This window comes from Myotis lucifugus, unplaced genomic scaffold, assembly GCF_000147115.1.
Source record: "Myotis lucifugus unplaced genomic scaffold, Myoluc2.0 scaffold_14, whole genome shotgun sequence".
In the NCBI taxonomy this organism is placed as follows: Eukaryota; Metazoa; Chordata; class Mammalia; order Chiroptera; family Vespertilionidae; genus Myotis; species Myotis lucifugus.
In genome coordinates, this window is record NW_005871062.1 from 13,213,668 (window position 1) to 13,236,973 (window position 23,306).

Genomic DNA, 23,306 nt, shown 5'->3' on the forward strand with positions numbered 1-23,306 from the left:
AGTTTCATGGTTATTTAAAAAATATATAATGTTACACCGTCTGTAAAGATTCAGAGGTAAGAGTGCCATCTACTGAACAATTGGCAGAGCTTTCTTCAGTCCCAATGACATTCCTCTACCTTTCTCAGGTAAATTTATTATCTACTCTCAACAAAAGCATTTTGCCAAAAAGTGATCGCTCATTTATAATTTGACTTGACTTCCCACAGAGGCCTATAATCCTCATCATCCAAAAAGTCAAATGTGATTATTTATACTATTAATTTGTAAACCTCTGAAATCATTCAGTATATACTTAATTTCTATTTAATTACTGCTTTTCTTTTGTATTAAATGTATTTTCAGGAATATAATAAGTCCATAATTCTCAGCCCTTCACATGCTAAATAGTTTTACTTTATTGGAATTTGTTTTTCATGTTTCAATATAGGGTTAACTTTAAAAGTTAAAAAACGAAGATATGAAAGGGAAGGGAAAATTAATCTTTCAACTCTACAACCAATAAAAAATAATACAAATTTAACATAACTGGCAACATTAAATGATTCTTCAGTCAAACATGACATGAAATTTGGATATGTAACCTGCACACTGTAAGCTTTCATATATTCATATTTTCCCTAAATGCCTTTTATTTTAGGGATTATAAGATAGTATTTTCAAGGCAGTTAGAATGAGCATAGGGGAGTAGAGAAGTAAAGAGAAAGGAAAGAATAAAGGAAAAAAATAACCAGGTCACTGCTAAGATCCAAGTCCAAATGTAGAAAATTGGAAAACTCCACAAAGCTGAAGAAGAATAAGTGAGAATTTAGGATTAGAGAATTACTGACCAGCACAATCCATTGGCCCCTTGCTATATGGGTTAGGCCCCATCCTCAGAGTAAAATAAATACATTTTACAAAAATGTTAATTAGGTTCTAATTTTTAAAGCCCTCACTTTAGTGAAATGCTGTATTTCATAAAATAATTCCAGAGATATTAATACTCACAGAACTGCTGAATGAGCCAATAAATGTATTTTAAAAGCTAGTATATGCAATTTTGGCACAGTGGTTAGAATATTTCTCCTTTTTACTTTCCCCAGAGGGTAAGCAAAAATGATTCCTAGTAGTATAGCCAGCATTATTAGACTTTTATTGGAAAATGTATACAACTGTACAGGGGAAATATTTGGAAAACAAGTTTCATATCTATTTAATAATAAATATGATAATGAACCATCAACGTAACAAAAACATGTTTTATTTCATTACACAGCTATAATTGCATAGCTTTTATTGTCATTAACATAAAGTGTGCCATCACTATTACTAAGACGTATACCTCAGAACTTATCTACTGCCCTCAAAGGGAAAATAAGGTAAAAAACTAACTAAATAATATTAAGCAAAATGTATTGGAGCACCTAAACTAGAACTAGTAAAAAAAAAGAAAAGTTTTTACCATAACCGGAGGTGTAATTAGGGCCCCGACGACCTCTGCCTCTTCCACTATAAGACCTAGAACCTTGTACAGAAGAGACGGTACTTTCATCAGTGGCATATCCTTTCTCTTTTTCAGGCCCTCTGGTGGAAGAAGGTCTGAAACCCATACCAATCTGTCGTAGCTGTTCATCAATCTGTAGGCGTTCCATTCTTAGTTGTTCTACTTCCTATAATCAAAACAATAAAGGGTAAATCTTATTTGTAACTTTTTGTCTTCTTAAAGTCTAAATAAAGCTAGAGCTATACTCCCTACTAATGAAAGAAGCATCGTGGGCATTTGGTCAAGTACAGTTGTGTTCCTAGTAAACACAACCTGCAAAGTCATTTGCTGTTTCAATTCACCAAACATTTACTGATGCCCAACATGTGTGCCAGTCATGCTAAGTGCTACAGGCATGCAATGTAAAAAAAGACCAGGACTCTCCTCCTTCAAGGGGATGTTTGATAAGCATTAAATGACCCATTTATTAAAAAGCTAATAATTATACAATGTTACCAGATTTAGCTCTGAATGAGTTAAAACTCTGTTAAATGAGGTTCAGGTAGCATCAATGAGATGTACCATTAACCTACTTTCCTATCAAAATAATGACACCTGAGTTGTGACCTGGATGAACTAGTAGGCTTGGTAATTCAGAAATTGAGGTCATTACAGGATGTGAAGGGAGGGTATCTAAACAAAGCTCTTGGCTTTATAAAAGTTAGTAGAGCACTGAAAGGTAAAACATGGGCTTAGAATGCCAGATTGAATTGAGACTTATATAAAGATAAGCTTTTAAAAGAATGGAATGAGAGTATCAGGGGTGCTTTCAAAATATTAAAACAGCAGCAATGATATGACTAAAAGGAAAGCATACTAACTAGACAGAGCAGTTGAGGATATTACTATACTCTAAACAAGAGAATCATAGCAGGAATAAAAGAGGAATAGTAAAAAATAACAAATACAACTTTTATTAATTTAATGTGGCATTTCTTTTCTAAAGCCCTTGCTCTATTTATGAACTCAAACAGACTACATTATAAACAATGGTTAAGGAATTACCAAATGGCATCTGATTCAGATAATACCAGTTACAAAGAAAGCCTATCTTCACTGCTGATTTTGTGTCTTGTTTGCATGTAAAGCATCAAGTAAAAACAAAATAGTTCCAGTACAGAATGTGTAGGTACATTAAGTGATAACAGTAAGGAAAGAAATGCAAAAGTTCAGAGGGAAAGAGAAACAATGTGCATGAGGCAAATGATTTTATTATGGCAAAAGATGTTTTATTTATAAATTCTCCTAAAAATGGCATAACTGAACCTAAATTAAAAATACATAAGTATCTAAAATTTACTACAAACATTACCAAATTAATAAAGCTTAAAGTGGGGAGCAACAGTGATATAAATGTGAATAGTATACATACCTTTAGATAAGCAATATGATACTCTAAAAGGACTTGCACATTTCCGATGCTTTCTTTAGTGCCAACAAATACAAATGGAACCATCCCCTGTAAGAAAACAACGTCCTCAAGCATTTAATATTTTAACAAAATTCTAGCCTAAATTTGACATACCAATATATAATTTGGAAAACTTTTCTAAAACACATAGCAATTTATATCTATTAAAGTTCAAGACTTAAAAATATATACTTCTAAAAATATCAATGTAATTTGAAATATTGAGATTTTCAAAAATTTGTCATATTTGCACTACAACTTAGCATTTAAAAAATTACTTTTTAGATATCAGATTTTCTGGTCCATCCCCCATCCCCCACCCCATTTATTTATTAATAATAGCCATTCTGACAGGTGTGAGATGCTATCTCATTGTGATTTTAATTTTGCATTACTCTGAGAATTAGTGACACTGAGCATCTTCAGATAACGAAACCTTCGAAGTCTGTGTTGGAGGGAATGCTTCCCAACTGTTAACATAAGTATCACCTACAGAGTATAAATATTTACACAAAGTAAAATAAGGAATTATTGGTAAGGGCATATAGTTTGTCACAGGTTTAAAAGCAAGTCAAAAGATTAACATAGACGTGGTTTACCTTGTTGAATTTTAGAGGAGAAAGGTTTTAAAAAAGTAGAAGAGAATTAAGATACTAATTGATGATTTTTTTTCTTTAAAGAAATACACTTCTAGCCCTGGCTGGTTTGGCTCAATGGATAGAGCATCGGCCTGCAGACCAAAGGGTCCCAGGTTCAATTCCACTCAAGGGCACATGCCTGGGTTGCAGGCTCAATCCCCAGTAGGGGGCATGCAGGAAGCAGCCAATCAATGATTCTCATCATTGATATTTCTCTCTCCCCCTCTCCTTTCCTCTCTGAAATCAATAAAAATATATTAAAAAGAAGGGAAAAAAAGAAATACACTTCTAGCATACTATTGGCTAAGGAGAATGAGTATAGCCTAAATAAAGTGATCCAATGTGTTTCAGTGTCTCTTCCCATTTTCTTGATTTTATAGAATAGTTCCTTATGGAACTAAGTGTAGCTTAAGAACTTTTGATTCAGTATAAGAAACTACTCTATGGCTTATTTTCAAACTGACTTTTTAACGATTTAAGTGCTGAATTATTTATTTATGTATTTTTAATCCTCACCCAAGGATATTTTTCCCATTGACTTCTAGAAAGAATGGAAGGGATGGAGGAGGGGGAGAGAGATAAAAGGGAGGGAAGAGGAAGAGAGAGAAACATCCATTTCAGAGAGACACATGGATTGGTTGCCTCCTGCACAAGCCCCTACCGGGACTGGGGAACTCTTAATCTTTTTTTTTCCAATATATTTTATTGATTTTTACAAAGAGGAAGGGAGAGGGATCGAAAGTTAGGAAACATCGATGAGAGAGAAACATTGATCTGCTGGCCTCCTGCACAACCCCCACTGGGGATGATCAATCCCGCAACCAAGGTACATGCCCCTGACTGGAATCAAACCCGGGACCATTCAGTCTGTGTGGGCCGACACCCTATCCACTGAGCAAAACTGGTTAGGTGGGAATTCTTAATCTTAAATTAAAAAACAAACAAACTTAATTAACTGAACATTTATCAAGTGCCTACTCTATAAAATTCATTGTGATAGGGGAAAAATGAAGGGGAGAGAGAGAGAGAGAGAGAGAGAGAGAGAATATTCAGATTTGATTTCTTGAGTTTATTACCTGGCTTGGAGATGTAAGATAAGCCAGAAAATGTAAAAGAAAATCATTACATACCCTAGTATACCAACAATAATTACTACGAATACAAAGGTCATCTCAGACCAGAGATGAGTCACCAAAGATTTTGGAGAAAGTTATAAAACACTCCCCAGGGGATTTAGGTGGCTTAAACTGTAGAATGGTGGCCCGAAATAAACCATTACCAAACTTCAGATTCATTTTAACATAAAATGTTTAGGAAATTGAAAAAATTCTTTATAGTATTATAGATTTTCAGCTTCTCTTAAAAAATATCAGAAGATCTAGCAACACAATGCAGCATTCCCACACATCAACCAAATTAAAACTGAGCAGCATGTTTCTTTTACAGAAAGATACTTGGTGCCCTCCCACCCCTATCTTGTAAATCTCAACCTGCTTAATTATTTAACACGATTTTCTTGGCTTCTGTAAGCATTTAAATTTAACCTAGCACAGAAATGGAACAATTGACCAATTCTACAAACTGAAAAGTATAAATTTTTATATTTGAAGGAGAACCTAGAATTCACTTGCAACAAGATGGTAAATATTAAAAATCAATTGGGATAAATCAAGGTAAGGGAAGATGACATAGTAGTATCAAGCCAAGAAATTTATACTTGAGTTGTTTAATAAATAGCCTTTGCCAGTAAACATCATGATCTTCAGACTAATTTTAAATAGTGGTAGTATGCCAATAGATCTTTATTATCTTATATATTAAGCATAAAGAGGGAAAGTGCCCATAATAGTATTAAACATTAATTTTATTCCTTATCTCAAAAGCACCTTAAAGTCATGCAAAAATGGTGAGAAAGGAAGGAGGGTTTGCTTAAGAATAAGTAAAAGTTACTTGAGATTTGTAGTAATTTTCAAAACAGTGCAAAATGAAATCAATCTGAGCCACAAGTACTCATATGTATAACACTATTCATTTGTTTTTCCTCATTCATTTTCCTCCACATTCTAACTAATTAAAATGAATAAAGGAAGTGACTATCTTTGATAGGCATCGTTACAACATCCTTAATGTGAAGCTATTTACTTACGCTAAATGTCTACAGCTTTTTGTTTTGTTTTATGAGACTGATTCTATCCAATAGGCTAACAAACTCTCCAAACAGCTATCTATTGTGCAAAACTGAAGAAGTTATGTATGAGTGTATTACTGGAAGATAATTTGTAGGAAAATTCTTGCCTTATATTCAAACATACAAAGTTTAAGTCAACTATACAGAGTTGATTACTGAAGCCACAAAATAAAGAAATCCTGAAAGTGATATATGAAAGCAAAGAACAGCATTGTAGACAAGATATCTACATATGAGAAGTAGGACTGAAAAGAAAGTTCGTATCAAAATAGCAACAGAAAACCTTGAAGATTTCAATTAAGAAATAGTGCTTTCAGATTCTATAAAAATGCTAGGGAGAATGTTGTCAAGAATTCCTTCATAAAAGACTGTATTGTTTAGTATCAAATTGAACAGCTTTACATTCTAAGTGTAAAAGGGACTGTTAACATGATCAAATTGAAGGCTTTTATTAAAAAATTGGCATTTTACTCAAGTACTGAGAAACCAACTAAGAACCCAGGGCCCATGATGAAAACTAGACTTGTTAAAAGAAATATTAGAAGGAACAAAACTTTTTAAAAGAAAAGTCCATTGCACTAGAGTGTAAGTAGCTCACTAGATATAATTTCATAAATTTCCAAAATACAAAATAACATGAAGTCAGCTAAGAAAAGAATATGAAAAGAAACACACACACACACACAACACAAAAAAACCCCCAGGCCAATTAAATTACATTTTAAATACTCACATCTTCTCTAGGTAGTTTATTTTCATTGTCTCCTTCAATTCTCACCCGAACCACACCAGACTTGTCCACTATTTCTTGAATAACTTTGCCATTTTTCCCAATTACTTTTCCTTTAATAAAAGAAAACAAATGTAATGGTAAGTAAAAAACCAATACTGCTAACCCTTTCAAATAATTTATAACTTGCTATCAAATTATAAAAACCAAGCTATGCTCTATCTTTGTACTCTCATTAACTCACCCCTAAAGACTACTGAGAAGTTTTATTGTCGGTCTCAAATTTCCTTCTCTCCAGCAGGCTATCATTAACTGGGTTGACAATGCTGCTCACATGGAAAACATTCTCAAAGTCTAAATAAACTTTTAAGATGTTCTACATCATTTTTATATTTTTAAAATATCAAGTCCAACCCATTTCTTGTATACAGAGGCAAAAAAAAACACAACTTATCTTAGCATTAGTCCGATCAATTTGTTTATATTCATTATATATAATTATTTAAACAATTAAATTAAATCTTGAATTTATTTTCAAGTTTCTATTTATTCAAAAGATACCTGTGACTTGAAGACGTAACTTTTAAAATATTCCCTTCGTAGAAATTAAATGTTAACATTTAACAAGTATAACATTTTACACCAGTAAGTTATTAAAAAGTACTTCACAGCTATACAGATACATACAACATGTGTCTGGTATGCTGTCTTCCTAGATATAAAATACTATAAAATGACATTAAATCCAAATTATTTACCTTCTCTATACTTAACCTCTAAGTGTCAAACAGCAGTACCCAATAATTAAAGTATCCAATAATTAAAGGACAACCTAAAAAAGAAGCATGAAGATTTCTCTTCCCCTTAGGAACTTATTAGTTACAACATACATTCACATAAAATAACAAACCAATACTGCGGACTGTTACCTGGGAACAGTATTTTCAGGTAACCTTCCCTACATGAAACGATGTATCTCTTATAAAATTAACAGCAACACCATATATGTTATTAAACAAGTCCATGTTATTTAAGTCCAAATCCCCAATGATTTTTTTATTGCTAAGTCAGCAATCTATTTCCACAATAAATTAATTTTGGTTGAAAGGGGTGAAAATGAAAATTTTCCTACTGCATGCTTGAGAGAACAAGTTTTCATTAAAGAATGAGTAAGGGAACAATGGTAACAGTAAGCCAGCCCATACAGCAGACACTATTATAGATTTTCTGTCCCTATTCTCAAGCTTCCTTCCCCACTAATAACCCTAAATTTAAAAGCAACAGTGATTGAACAGGCAAAAAAATAAGAGTAGGTCAGGGAATTCACATGTCTTCTCTTAGCTCTAGCAGCAGCATATAAAAGCAACCTTCATTTTTAACACAGTGAAGCTCAAGCAGCAACTCCATCCTTGACCCTGCTAAAAATAAGCAAATATCTTTTCGAAATAACGAAAGTCAGGATGATATGTCATAACCCTCCCACCCCAATCTTAGTGCCCCTTTCTTCTTGTGAACTATATCAGTGGTGAGTTGAACATCCATCACCCTTCTGTGGTCCGTGGCAAGGACCTACCTGCAAGTTTTATTTAGTCCCATCAGAGACCGTCAAAATTTTAACTGATCATTTCCATAGTTTAAATTCCAAAGCATACTGATAAACTGAAGCAGACCTGTAGTATAAATTGAGTATTGAGCAACAATGCTGAAGGGACAGAGTAGAGAAGTGATTAAGGGAAGGCTTCTAGGAGGATAAAGATTTCGATTCATTTTCAAGTCAATGTTCACATAGTACTTTTTCTTTAGATTTGGAAGGGGTGGGAATGGTCAAGTTCTAGAATTCTTGGGAACCTGAATGTGTAAAGGAATCCTCTCTGGAACTTACCCACCAAGTAGTCCTCATTCCCTTTTACTCCTCAGTCCTCTTTTCCTCTTTCACTTGGACTAAGAATGTATTACTTTTCAAAAGTCTGCTTCACCCATAAAACATTTTGGAGGAAAATGTAGTATTATTATACACAATAACCAATTGAAATCTTTATACTTCTTCTGAAAATTTCACCAACGTATAATAGTTGCTGCTAATGTATATTTCCTAAAGAGTACACAAATAACCCAAATCAAAGCCAACCAAGACAGGTAGAGGAAAAAAGAGACATGACAGGCACAGACATTGTTGCACAAAATAAATAAAGAATCAGAAAACTACAAATATATCCCATTTCCTCACTTCTGAAATATCTGGACTTTTTACTCAAAATTAACACTACCACAAACTCTCTAAGATCAAGGCTATCTTCTATAGAATTGTTGAGTTGGAAAAGAACCCTGATTCTCTAGTACATACCTCAAATCACTTTTACAGGTAAAGAAACCTAAAGTTAAATTACATTCTGTAAAGCAGCAAACCAATGTTAGCACTGATAGATGTCAATAACTGAGTAGAATTTAAACAAAATGGGGATCATTTTCAAAAGCAGCTTTCTTGTCTACAGTGATTTCATTTGACAATAAACACTTCGTATCATAATACTAAAATTATTCTACAGAGGAGAGTGATTTCCAAGAACAGATAAAGTAGTTTGCTTAATTGGCAGTATGTCATAACTATCCAAATGTTCAGGCAAAATTGAAAAGCTTTTTATATAGTAGCTGAGTAGCAACAAAATCCAAATTCTTGTGTTGTATATAGATTCTTGTACCGGAGTATTCTAGTTGTCATAGGCCTTAGAAAAACATCTTTATCTAGTGGGAGTTTTTTTTGTTTTGTTTTTTAATTTTTTCCCCAGTGTTTGTTTTATAGATTTTGACAAATAAAACACTGATAGCAAAAAAAGAAAAAAAAATCATTTCTTAAAGGCTGAATAGGCCTAATTATAAAATGGAGCCCAAACAGCTCTATTTCAACAAGGTAAAAAATTCGATAGGTGACGAAAATTCATCTCTCCTAGTAAATTAGTAAATTTCACTAGCTTATGGTAATTTTTTTTTATATTAAACTTCTATGATAATCCATGAGTATTTAACATGTGACAAAAGCTTTCCCATTTGTCTCAATTAGCATTTAAAAGGACAGACAGCACAGATCTACAGGATATTAATAACAAAGCTATTCAACAACTCACTCCAAGCTACAATGCTCACTTAACTCCAGCTTCAAAATTTGTCACAACTTATAACCCATGGGCACAATAGTTTTCATTAATGTCATCCAACACTTAACAGCGAAACCTCCTATCATATCATCATCACCATCAACCTCTCCTGCCCATATACCTTTGCAAAAACCAATCATTATTTATTCAGGGTCTATTGTGTAAAATTTTACTATTTATTACCATATTGTAAATTCACTCTTACTTTCTCTTTTGCACTAAAGAAACAAAAAAATTTATCATACATTTTCAAAAAGTACTTACAATTTTGATAAACATGAATAATAAAAAGACATTAAGTGAATAAAAATAGTAAGAAAGAGCCCAAGGACTAAATTGGCTTAAGAAAAATTGTAATGGCAAACTGTTATAAAAGCCATGGGTCTTATTAGTGGGTTACCCTGTACAGAACATATCTTTACTTTTGATCACAACAAATACAAATCGCATACAATGTTATTACTGAAATAATGAAAATAAGTATGGTTATCAAAATACTTAACTCTAAGTAAAATATCAGACAAGACTAATTTTCAATTAAGTCACTATAATTAAATAACATTTTTCTTTAACATGTAGAATACCTACCAACAAGATTCCTAGGAACCTGAATAAAATCCTCCACAAATTCCAAGAAACCTCTAGCCTTTTTTACAGCATCAGCACTCTGGGAGAGTAGGAAGGGAAAGAGAAACAAACATGAAATAAACCCTGAATAAACCCCACAGTCCAAAACAAAAATATGAGAAATGAGCAAAATCTGAATGACATTCTAGTAACAAGCTCAGCCTACTAGAGTGACGTTTCAGGTCAAATAAATCATTAAGTACCTTTTTTTTAAAAGCAGTAAATAAAAGGCTAGGAAAAAAATACCATTAGAACAAAAACAGGTTAGTCATCTCTAAGGTCCCTTTTACTAGTAAGCTTCTGAAAAAATTAGCAAGAAATTAACTTATGTTTACCAAATTTAAACCCAAGAAAATATATTTATTTGGTACATTTTCCCATGCTAAATATCTCCAGGGGAATATTAAAAATAAATTGTTCACATTGTCTATACTGTCTACATTTTTTTTTTCCAATTCTCACAATGATTTACTAAGCTGGTTTTGTAGAGATGCATTAGAAAAAAGTACCTATCAGTAACATCATTAAATTCCTAATTTCTCCTGGGTACAATTTTAAAAGACTGAAAGATGGAAGAGGGGGGAAGAGGAATTCACAGTTCTCAGTAACATTAACTTCCACTTTTACTGCTTGTTCTTTAATAACCTTAGATCAATTGTATTGTGTACTCATGTAATACACCACATACAATAACAATTTAAAAAATGTATTTAATCTGCATAGGTTATACAATAAGCACTATTACACTTCTCATTTACAATGAAGAAAATTATACAGGGAGATTAAGTAACATTCTCCAAACCCACTCAAAGGGGTAAACATAGAATTCTAATTCAGCCACTATGACTCCAAAGCCTTTCATCTTAATTACTCTGTTATAATGCCCATGTCTAAAGGCTTCAGGAATAAAAATTAGGTCTCTAGTCAGATTTATGAAAAGCTAAGACTTGAAATTATCACCCCAAAAAACACCTTATCCATATATTTTAATGTGAAAGATGGTCTCAATTAAAAACTTGAATTATGTATTTCTCAGATTTTCCTATCCACACAAATTTCATTTTTAGTTACAAAATATTATCTAAATTCAAGTTCTACCAAAGCTGTTTTATTATGTTATTTACAACTGCCCGTGCCCAACACATAATAAGAATGCAAAAAACATCTGAATAAATTATTTGTAATGCACAGAAAACTGAGTTAAACCCAGAAGCAGCTTATGGTTAAGAAACTTCTGAAAATAGTACACATTACTCAAAAATCTTTCATTGCTCCATATAATACAGTATCATCTTCAATTCACACACATATGTATGCTTATTAGTCTGAATGATTTTAAAGTGTTTTCACTGGGAAGCTGAAATTCCAAATAAATGTGATCAATGTTTTAGCAGTTATCCTAGGTAAGGGACAGAAAACAGCTTACCTCTCCATAGATTCTAAATGTTCCAGTATCTTCATCTAGTTCAATAGCTGTAACTCCAGGAACCTTCCTAGCTTGCTGTATGTTACTACCATGTGTTCCTATTGCCAGGCCCATCAAATCTTCTCTCACAACAAATTCCTCATGAAAAGCTGCTGCAAGTTGTTTTGTACACTAGTAAAAGAGGTAAATTAGAATTTATTACAAAAGATAAAAAATACAAATGGTTTTCTATAAAGCCATGTTCACAGCATTATTCACAAGAGTCAAGAACTGGAAGCAAACTAAATATGCAGACTGATGAATGGATGAACAAAATGTGATCTATTCATACAACGCAAATTATTCAGTCTTAAAAAGAGAATGGTGGCATGCTACAATGTGGATAAACATCAAAGGCATTGTGCTTAGTGAAATAAACAAGTCACAAAAAGACTAATGCTGTATGATTCCATTTATATGTGGTATCTAGAGTAGTCAAACGTATAGAAACAGAAAGCAGAATGGAGATTGCAAGGGGCTGAAAGGGAAGGGGGAAAGGGAAGCTGTTTAATGGGTACATAGTTTCATTTATGCAAGATGAAAAAGTCATGGGGATCGATCAACAATCTGAATATACCTAACACTACTGAACTGCACTTAAAATAGTTAAGATGGTAAATTTTATGTTATGTTAACATTACAATTTGAATTAAAAAAAAAAAGAAAAAAGGAATAAAGGAAACTCATTTGGGTCACATAATGGAAGGGGAAAAAATGGTTTGATAAGTCTATTAGTCATGGCCACAGAAAAGAGTAATTCTAAAACAATTTCCCAGAATAACTGATACAAGCAGTTCTCCAATTCAGATGATTTATGTTTCAAAACTCATCCCCATATTATATTTGTAACTTTCAAATTTGTAAGGGTATTCAAAGTTGTCTTAAAGATAAACAAAGTTGTCTCAATTTCTCTAGACCAGCCGTGGGCAAACTACGGCCCGCTTGAAATGAATAAAACTAAAAAAAAAAAAAAAAAAAGACCGTACCCTTTTATGTAATGATGTTTACTTTGAATTTATATTAGTTCACACAAACACTCCATCCATGCTTTTGTTCCGGCCCTCCGGTCCAGTTTAAGAACCCATTGTGGCCCTCGAGTCAAAAAGTTTGCCCACCCCTGCTCTAGACAGTGTGTATTTGCAAGTCCCCCAGTGATGAACAATAGTATTTTAGGATAGGATAGAAAAGCAACAATAGGTTCTTTTAAAAATTATATGCTATGTGTCCTACTCTTCTCTTACACAAGAATCCTATCCTGTATAATAAAAGGCTAATATGTAAATCGACCAAACAGCAGAACAACAGGTTGCTATGACGCGCACTGACCACCAGAGGGCAGACGCTCAACACGGGAGCTGCCCCCTAGTGGTCAGTGCACTCCCACAGGGGGAGTGCCACTTAGCCAAAAGCCTCCTAAGCCAGGCTCATGGCTGGCGAGCGCAGCGGCAGTGGCAGGAGCCTCTCCCACCTTGGGAGCCTCTCCCACCTCTGCAGCAGTGCTAAGGATGTCCGACTAATGCAGTGGTTCTCAACCTTCCTAATGCTGCAACCCTTTAATACAGTTCCTCATGTTGTGGTGACCCCCAATTTCACTGTTACAAATTGAACATAATTAGAGCATAGTGATTAATCACAAAAACAATATGTAATTATATATGTGATGGTGTTAGGTGACCCCTGTGAAAGGATCGTTCAACCCCCAAAGGGGTCGTGACCCACAGGTTGAGAACCGCAGCTCTAGTTGTTATAATAATCTAGTTACTAATGAAAGTGTGTTGTGACTGACAGGGAAGTAAAAAAATAAATAAATAAAAAGTTAAGAACAGAGTAAAGAAGAATTAGCAATACACAGCAATTCTTCAAGGACACAATGACTCCAGGTATTAGCCACAAAATAGGTCCCAAGTTACCTTACCTAACAGTAAAGTAAGTAATTCTGAGCCAGGGAGCTTGTATATACTAATAAAACCGGGACACACAAAATACCTTTTATGAGTAAACTCACTTACTTCTAAATGCTTAGTGGCCTCTTCATTTCTGGACATAAGCATCAACTTCGTACGAATACTTCGCAAATGCATGTCACTTAAAATATTTACTCTCTTCACAGTTGCTTCACTGGCAGACTATAAACAAACAAGTTAATCACTCAAAACAACCATTTTTTCAAGATAATACAAACAGGACCGTCATAATAAAGCCTTCCATGATTCTCATCAACTACACTTCTCTCCTCACCTAACATACACCCCTCTTCCCAGAAGTAACCTTACTTTCCTTCCTGAATTCCCATGCTATTTAATTCTGCTATTCATATTATGATGGGGGGTGAGAGGTTCCAACACACCACACATTAAGAATTAATTGCATGATGTTAAGAATATCACATGAAAACTTTTCCTCCTTCAGAAGATAAAAATTTAACATTTTATAACTACAAAAATTTTTTCTCCCGCACTGTATTAACAAATTCACTATACACTAAGTTAGCTTTTATTTTTTTTGAACATTTAATTACAAAATTTCTGCAATATCTATTAACTACCTAAACTATGGAGTTATCTTACCAGTATCATTAGCTGTGTGGTTTCTGGATGGTAAAAAATCCTGCATGCTCCTACTGCTTTCTTAAAATCTTTATGTGCATTTTCATTAGCACACCTATGGAGAAATTAATTCATGTGTAAGACCTAAATAACAGATTAAATTTAGAGGCAAGTATAATACAAAACCCAGTATCTCATTTTAACACCACCCATTAAAACTTTTGTTCATTAATAAGATATTCTATCAGAAGTTTTTTATTGGGTATTTGGGGGGAAAAAAAATTTTGTAGCACTTAAAAATTCCTAATTCACAAAATAATAGCAAATAAAATTACTCACGCCTCTCTCAAATCTTCGGGAACATCCACTGTGCATTTAAAGAAGGTATTTTTTTTGACAGTTTTATTTTGATTGACAGGCCGAAGTCGTTCAAATGTGACTATTTCATTGTAAGTGGCATCACAAGCAGCATATTCAATGACATAAAACTAAAAGACATCAAAATACTTTAAAAATCCCATCTGAACAAAAGTAATAAGCTTTAAATGAAGTTCTAATTACCTTGCTCAGTTTAAATAGAAGACCCTCCCCCTTGTGGCACAAATGCAAAGAACAGCTTAGTTACATCAAATTGATTTGCCTAAAGTAGATTATAGGTTTTCACAAGCAAGAACTTTGGTAGTCCTCACATGCTTAGGGTGTATCTCTGGAGAGCAGCCTTGGTATGTGCAAATTCAGAACACAAATAGAAATTAATGGTGATGAATATATGAAATGTGTGACCAATTATTTCTAAAGTAGGCTTTTAAAAACAAAATAGAGTTGGAGTAACATTTATAGGAACCAAGAGTTAACATTACTTACTTCTCCTTTCATCATTCGAACTTTAGCTAACCACCATCCACAAGGTTCTTGGTCATTTGCTCTTGAATATACCTGAAAAGGAAAAAAAAAATGCCCTCAACCATTGATCCTAAAAAGTTTCCAATATTTTAAATAATAACTTATTCTAAATGCCAAGTCCCTTTAAACTTAAGAATCAAAAATACTATTGTATTGAAATTGGTGTAATAAACAGTTTAATAAGACTTATGTAAACCTACATTTTACTGCTGGAAAATAAAACAACTTTTTTTGGGCAATTTAGGTCCTTGAAAATCAAATTCAAATTCATGAGGGTTTACTAAACAAATATTAAATGCTTCTTACAAGGTAGTTTTACACAGTGTAAAACAACAGTTTCTGTTACCATTCTTCATCTTCAAACATTGCATTTTGATGGTTCAAGTAACAGAAGGATAAGCTTGAACTTATTAGAGGTGTATTGTAAATCTGATGACAGTATTTATAAGATGCTCAAATTAAGAATTCTTTTCAGAAGTGAAAAATTAAGAATAGCCTGTGCGGCTCAGCGGTTGAGCATCAACCCAGAAATCAAGAGGTCATCAATTCGATTCCCAGTCAGCGCACATGCCTGGGTTGCGGGCATTGATGTTTCTATTTCTCTATCCATCTCCCTTCCTCTCTCTTAAAAAAAAAAAAAAATCAATAAAAACATTAAAAGAAAAAAAAAGGTTATAAACCCTACTTTAAAATTCCTTCAAGAATATGACATTTAGATCCCTTGCTGAGGAACCTAGATCACATGTACTAAATGGTTAGCTGAACAAAATATTACACATATTAATACATCTAGCAGAGTACATAAGTATCTTACAACACCTATCTAAAAAAAGTATATATATTCTATATCTGTAATTATAAGATATTTTTTAACATTATACATTTTAAAAGTTTCCATTAGGGATTATAGTTATGTCTTACTAGAGTTCCGGTGCACGAATTCATGCACAGGTACGGTCCCTCGGCCTGGTCAGGTGGGGCCACAGGAGGTTGGCTGTGGGAGAGCACTGACCACCAGAGGGCAGGCCGCTCTTGCATTGAGTGTCTGTCCCCTGGTGGTCAGTGTGCATCATAGCGACTGGTCCACCAGTCATTTGGTTGCTTAGGCTTTTATATATGGAGATGATACAGAAGCTTTTTATTTTTATCTTGCTAATTCTCACCCAAGGATTATTTTCCCATTGATTTTGCAAGAGAGTGGAAGGGAGAGAAACAGCACATTGATGTGAGATACATCCACTGGTCTCCCACACGCACCCAGGGCTCGGGGAACAAGCCTGCAACCAAGGTACATGCCCTTGATCTGAATAGGAGCCGGGACCCTTCAGTCTGTGGGCTGACACTCTTTCTACTGAGCCAAACCAGCTAGGGCAATACAGCAGCTTTTTAAATGTATTTTCAATACATGGAAAAAGGGGGGGGGGGGGTTGTGCTGAGAAGAGAAGACTAAACTAAAGGTTACTCTTTACAGAGGTGGCCAGAGAAATCTATCAGTACGTGTTAACAGCTATCTGTGAGATAAATGCAAACTATTGATACATAAACAGTTTTGAAAAGCTTGAAGCTTCTCTCAAGATAATCTAAGTGATTTTGGAAGCAATGTAAAATCGAATCTGTAAATGAGTAAGCCAAAACCTTATGATCAACTTTAATGTACACCATTAGAAAAAAAGCTTTAAAAAAAGAAAAGAAAAAAAAAGCCTTTGTACCAATTAGGCTCCAAGGGACTCAATTTTAGCTTTTGCATTTCTTTAATGAGCAAATCTAACTACTTTATGACTTTTATCCTTTCTCATTGGTCTTCCAAAAAAATAAGAACATTTTAATAGAAAATTACTCTATCTTGAAATTAGTATATGAATCCTGTGGCACCTTTTATATATCTAAGGTGGAATCTAGTGATATTTTTCTTCTATCTTGAAACAATTTGCTATTTCACCATCATTCAATTATTCCCAACTATGATTTTTTAAAAATATAAAGGAAACAGAAAAATGATGGTATTACTTGGAAGGATATAACAATGAAATATATCATTACTACTGTATCACCCTCTAGTTTATTGTATAGTCTTTCAGGAAAATAAAGACTAGAAACACCATTTTTAGTCTGCTTTTGGATATTGCTGAACTGTTAAGAATTCATAATTATTATTTTCAACCTATAATTACAAAGAGAAAAAACTTTACAGAGGCAAGACTTTCACAATTATTAGAGACTAGAAGCCCAGTGCACGAAATTCGTGAAGGGGGGAGGAGAGGCAGGAGGAGTGGTGTCCCTCAGCCCGACCTGCACCCTCTCCAATCTGGAACCCCTCGAGGGATGTCCGACTGCGTACCTAAACCGGCAGTCGGACATCCCTCTGGCAATCCGGGACCGCTGGCTCCTAACCGCTCACCTGCCTGCCTGCTTGATCGCCCCTAACCACTCTGCCTGCTGGCCTGCTTGCCCCCAACTGCCCCCCATGGCCTTCTCACCACCAACTTCCCCCCCTTGGCAGCCTGCTCACCCACAACTGCCCCCCTCCAGCCTGCTCACCCCAAATGGCCCCCTCTGCCGGCCTGCTTGCCCCCAACTGCCCTCCCCTCCTGGCCTGATCGCCCCTAACCACCTCTGCCTCAGCTTTGCCACTATGGCTTTGTCCGGAAGGTCTCCCGGTCTAATTAGCATATTACCCTTTTATTAGTATAGATATCAGACTGGTGCCAAGAGCCAACAGCACTCCAGATTCTAATGATCAATATGAATTTATCTCATAAGCAGAATCTCAGACTATGAAGTCTTTAAAGGACAATATCCTAAATCAATATTCCCAAACAATACATTTCTAAGGAGAAAAAGGAAATTTAGTATTCTCACCCAGTTAATCATTCAACTGGGACAAAATCCTGCAATAAGCAGCTGGACCATTCTTGTTTTTCTATAAGGACACATAACAGTATTGTTTCATCTTTTATGTCTGCACACCAAAATATACTCAATTCAGTTAATAAGTGGCCAAATGCCACAGGTAGATGTGTATACAAAGATGACTAGAAAGAAACAGATGAAAAAATGCAAAAAATTCAGTGGATTAGTCAACCCAATTGGTTAAATATGAAAATAGTGCAATTTTTTTAAATGGTGTAATTATAGCACAAAAAGGACTATGCTTTGTTCAATAAATTAGAAGCCACCAACAGTTCCAAATATTCTTAAAGTATTACATCCTGATAATTCATATGCCAAATGAACCAGAAGAAATAAACTAAAATTAGAAATGCATTTTAAATTTGATATGAGTATTTATATGATGTTTTGGGTTTAAGTATAATAGCTGATGAACAGAAATATTTAGGGAACTATACTCATTTTAGGTATATTTATTATCAAAACCAAGAAAGTGTGTAATATAAAGTTGGATGCCCTAGCCAGTTTCGCTCAGTGGGTAGAGCGTCAGCCTGCGGACCAAAGGGTCCTGGGTTCAATTTCCGCTCAGGGCACATGCCTGGATTGCGGGCTCAGTCCAACGTGCAGTGCAGGAGGCAGCCAATCAATGATTCACTCTCAAAATTGATGTTTCTATCTCTCTCTTCCTCTCTGAAATAAATAAAAATATATTTATTTAAAAAAAAGTTGGATTTGCTATGTTTAAATGCTTATCAAGGTATCTCATAATGTTGACTAATGCCATTCTTTCATTTTTACTTCTGAAAAAATTATATGTAAACTGACTTAAAAATATTTTTAAAACCAGTAAATATGGATTATTGGCCCCAAATGATAACTGATGACTATTTTCCCTAGTATACTAAGGATTAAAAACAAAAAGAAAATCCTAAAAACAGAAAATTCCAAGCACTAGCTCAGGAAGGCAGTTCAGCTAGATGAAGTATCTTTTAGTGACCTATAGTGAATGGGTGCCTCAAGTTTAAGTGCTGTAAAACACAGGTCTTAAAACTACCTTTATTTTATTTCTATTTTTACCAAAGCAATTATAACCTTCTAGGAATCTGGCTTGCTATGTAAGCTTACCTACTAAAACAGAGAATAAACCATTTTGGACTGCTTTGAGGCTTTACTTCTCATTGAACAATGAAATGTTGTATCCCATTTTAAACTTACATCCATCTCTGTAAATCTCATTAATAACTTTATCCCTGAAAGACAAGGCCACTGTCACGAAGCCAACAATGAGTCTGGCTCCACCTGAGTGCTGTGGGTCAAATCACATCCTTGATAAGAGGTCCTGTATCTCGTGCAATTTTTTTTAATCACTTTAATAACCCAGAATTAAAACTGTACCCTAGTGTACTATGTTCCAAATGTTGATTACTAAATTCATTTACAACTATGTTATTGGAATAAGAGCACCTCATAGAAATCTCCTTCTTCAGATTTCACTTAAATCTCCAAACTGTTTCAAGGGTGCAATTCACACTCTAAAGCTACGGCCCTCTTCTGCTTTCAACACTAAATTTCTTCAAATCCAAAAAAAAAAAAAAAAAAAAAGAGCTCAAAAAAGCAGGAGATTACGGAGTGCCCATGGGAGACCTAAAAACATAATAGTACCCAGATTAAAGGTTTGAGTGAAAGATGGAAAATGAAGAATCAAATTCCAAAAGCCCACTTAAGGATTCTTTCTAACAAATGACTCCAATTCAAACCTTATTACAAAATGGTTTCCAAACTGTAACTAACACAAACCAAATTGTGATTTAAAATGAAATTCTAGGCTGATGTTGCTAACTTTTCATTTATGTTAATAACTAGAGGTCCTGTGCATGAATTCATGCATGGGTGGGGTCCCTTGGCCTGGCTAGCAATCAAGGCCTATCAGAGGACTGGCAGGCTTGGGGGGAGGGACCCCAGGAGGTTGGCTGGCCAGCCCCAACCCCATCGGGCTAGGGGAGGCGCCAGCAGGGGGAGGGGCCGCAGAAGGTTGGGGGAGGGCTGATCAGGGCCCAGATCAGGCCAGTTGGCCACCACAGTGCGCGTCATAGCGACCAGTTGTTCCAGTCGTTCCACCATTCTGGTCGCTGGGCTTTTATATATATAGATGTTCAACTATGCCTTTCAAAGTCACAACCAAACAGAGATAATAAACACCAGAGGTAGAAAATTTTTACCAGTTTTCACTGAACTATAAAGAAAATTCCTAAATAATGTTAAGCACTAAACTGATTATCCTATATAATAAAAGGCTAATATGCAAATAGACTGAATGGTGGAACAACCAACCAATCGGTCACTATATGTGCGCTGACCGCCAGGGGACATGTGGAGAACATGGCGGACATTGGCCGTGGCGGGATAGTGGAGCAAGTGAGCGGGTGCCCCAGACCAAGGCGGGGTGCCAGTCGCTGTCATTGGGGAGAGCCACTGGTGGTTACTGAAATTTCTTTGTTCCCACACGCCACGGTCCAGCTGGGCATTTGCACCCACTGCTAGTGCTGGTCCCGCAGCAGGAGGCAGAGCTGCTGATCACACAGGCTGCTGGTGCCTGGGGATGGTCCCAATCACTCGGCACCATCAGCGGGTGGAAGCAGCGGCTGCCGGCCCTGATCGCCCCTGAGGGCTTCTCCACCTCCCCCTGCTCCTAAGGGGCAATCAGGGCAGCAGCCACTGCTCGCACCCGCTGATGGCACCAGCTCTGCTTACACCTGCTGACAGCGCCAGCCTGCTCGCACCCACTACTGGCGCCAGCCCCAATAACTCCGTGCTGTCAGCAGGTGAGAGCAGGGCCGGCGCTGTCAGCGCATGGGAGCAGCAGTGGCAGGAGAGGGGCTGCCTGCATATTGGAGACCGGGGCCTTGGCAGGAAGAGCCGGGCGGGGTTGCAGAAGATGGGCCGAGAACCGCCCCTGTGCTTACCACGGCCTCGCGGCCCACAGTTCCTTTCAAGGTTCACGAATTCGTGCACTACGCCCCTAGTTTAATCATAATGAACCATTTTACAACTATATGAGAAACATTTATCGTTCCCCTGTATTCACCATTTCGTCTCATTACAATCTATTAAGAAAAAAAAATGTACATTAGAAAAACAAGCTTAACTAGAACACACTAATTTACCTGTACAATATTATCTCATTCATTATTTCAGACTAATAAATCTAACAAGTGGGTTTCATACATCTTAAAAAACACCATTTTCCAAGACAAAGATGTAATAAAAATATGTTCACATCTTTTTTTAATGTTTCAGCATTTCCCAAGCACCAACAGACTAACTACAGACAGCTAAAATTTTCAGATTGGTCACAAGAAACATTTTTAAAGGTAGTATGTTAACAATGCACATACATTTAACTTTTGTGTAAGTCAAATGTTGGATTAAAAAATTGTAAGGTAAGAAACAAAACTTGACAATTCTTATTTCAACCAGAAAACTTCAAAAATAAACGTATATGATCAAATTGTTAAATCCAATAAGAAAACTTTGAAAACCATGTAAAATTATACATTAGATTGAGATGTAAGGCTTTCTATGTAGTGTGTGTATTAACTTGCTAAACAATGTAAGTATCTATTGACTTCACTTCATGTGAAATCAATATCCCAGAACATTGCAGTGGTTCTCAACCTTCTGGCCCTTTAAATACAGTTCCTCATGTTGTGACCCAACCGTAAAATTATTTTCATTGCTACTTCATAACTGTAATGTTGCTACCGTTATGAATCATAATGTAAATATCTGATATGCAGGATGGTCTTAGGCGACCCCTGTGAAGAGTCGTTTGACCGCCAAAGGGGTCGCGACCCACAGGTTGAGAAATGCTGTACTAGAGGCTCAGTACATGAAAATTCATGCCTTGGAGGGAGGGGTACCTCAGCCCAGCCTGCCCCCTCTCACAGTCCAGGAGTCCTCAGGGGTGGGAGGCGACCCAGTGATCAGGGGAAGGCGACGCCCCCATCACACCTCCGCTGCTGCCACTGCCGGCAACGAAAGCCTCGGCTGCCCCTGGTTACCTGAGCCTCGGACGGCCCTGGGCGGCTGGGCAGTCATCATCCAAGGCTTGCCTGCGCCTAGGGCCAGCCCTGTATGGCAGGGGGGCTGAGGGGACTGGGGGAGTCCAGAGGCAGGCGTGCAGGGCGGGCCTGGCTTGCCATGCGCCTGCCGCCCCCATGAGGCTGAGTGGACTGGGCACCGACATCTTGTGACTGTGGGTGCCGCCATCTTGAGGGCGGGGGCAGTCAATGAGCATATTCCCTCCTTATTGGCTGTGAGCGCCGCCATCTTTGCAACAGCATGAGGGTCAATTAGCATATTCTTGTTTTATTAGATAGGATTATGCTAGTAGCCCTACACATGAATCCGTGTGCCGGTAGCTTGCTGCCGCCCTCCTGTAGCTCCCCCGTCCCCCCTCATAGCTTGCTGCCCTACCCCCGCCTGTAGCTCTCTGCTGCCCACTTGTAGCTCGCAGCCCCACCCTCCTGATTATCCGGTTGTGATGCAGTCAGTCGTTACACTTCACGATGTAACAACCATCTGCATATTTTATCTTTATTATAACCAACTTAAGAGAATCTAAGATACTCTTCATTTTCCCTTTACATCCAACTTTGTAAAGCTGAGCATTTTCTTAGCAATCTTTAATTAGTAACATAAACCATTAAGCAAATACTTATCAAAAATGTTAATTATATTTAAAAATATATCCCACCATGTTTTTTTAAAATTATATTTTTATTGATTTCAGAGAGGAAGGGAGAGGGAGAGAGAGATAGAAACATCAATGATAATAGAGATGCATTGATCGGCTGCCTCCTGCACACCCCCTACTGGGGATTGAGCCCGAAACCTAGGCATGTGCCCTGACTGGGAATCGAACTGTGACCTCCTGGTTCATAGGTCGATGCTCAACCACTGAGCCATGCTGGCCAGAGTATGCCACAACTTTTTAAAGTTAAATAAAAACCACTAATTAGGTTATAAAATAAATCTTTGCATTTTAGACCTTTCAAAACCAACTTTCTATTATATATCATACTAGAGGTGCAGTGCACGAAATTCGTGCACGAGGGCATGGGGCAGGGGGATGTCCCAAGAGCCCAGCCTGCACCCTCTTGCAACCTGGGACTCCTCGGGGGATGTCCGATGGCCAGTTTAGGCCCTATCCCTACGGGTTAGGTACTGCTG

At 36.3% G+C, this 23,306-nt stretch overlaps 1 protein-coding gene across 6 annotated transcripts in view; it reads right to left on the minus strand.

The window, feature by feature from the left end:
- The window catches only part of FXR1 (FMR1 autosomal homolog 1), a 44,144-nt gene that overhangs the window by 10,493 nt on the left and 10,345 nt on the right, over positions 1–23,306 (minus strand). For 3 of the 6 annotated variants that reach the window (XM_006084878.3, XM_006084876.3, XM_006084879.3), the window contains exons 3-12: positions 15,147–15,218; positions 14,622–14,770; positions 14,304–14,397; positions 13,746–13,862; positions 11,698–11,868; positions 10,233–10,311; positions 6,496–6,605; positions 2,898–2,984; positions 1,595–1,652; positions 1,445–1,507 (exon numbers count right to left, since the gene is read on the minus strand). In XM_006084878.3, the coding sequence (XP_006084940.1) occupies positions 1,445–1,507; positions 1,595–1,652; positions 2,898–2,984; positions 6,496–6,605; positions 10,233–10,311; positions 11,698–11,868; positions 13,746–13,862; positions 14,304–14,397; positions 14,622–14,770; positions 15,147–15,161 (943 nt within the window). In that variant the 5' untranslated portion in view covers positions 15,162–15,218. Of the gene's footprint in view, positions 1–1,444; positions 1,653–2,897; positions 2,985–6,495; positions 6,606–10,232; positions 10,312–11,697; positions 11,869–13,745; positions 13,863–14,303; positions 14,398–14,621; positions 14,771–15,146; positions 15,219–23,306 lie in introns of all 6 variants that reach the window. The other 3 variants (XM_006084877.3, XM_014452332.2, XM_023750651.1) reach the window with 1 other exon arrangement.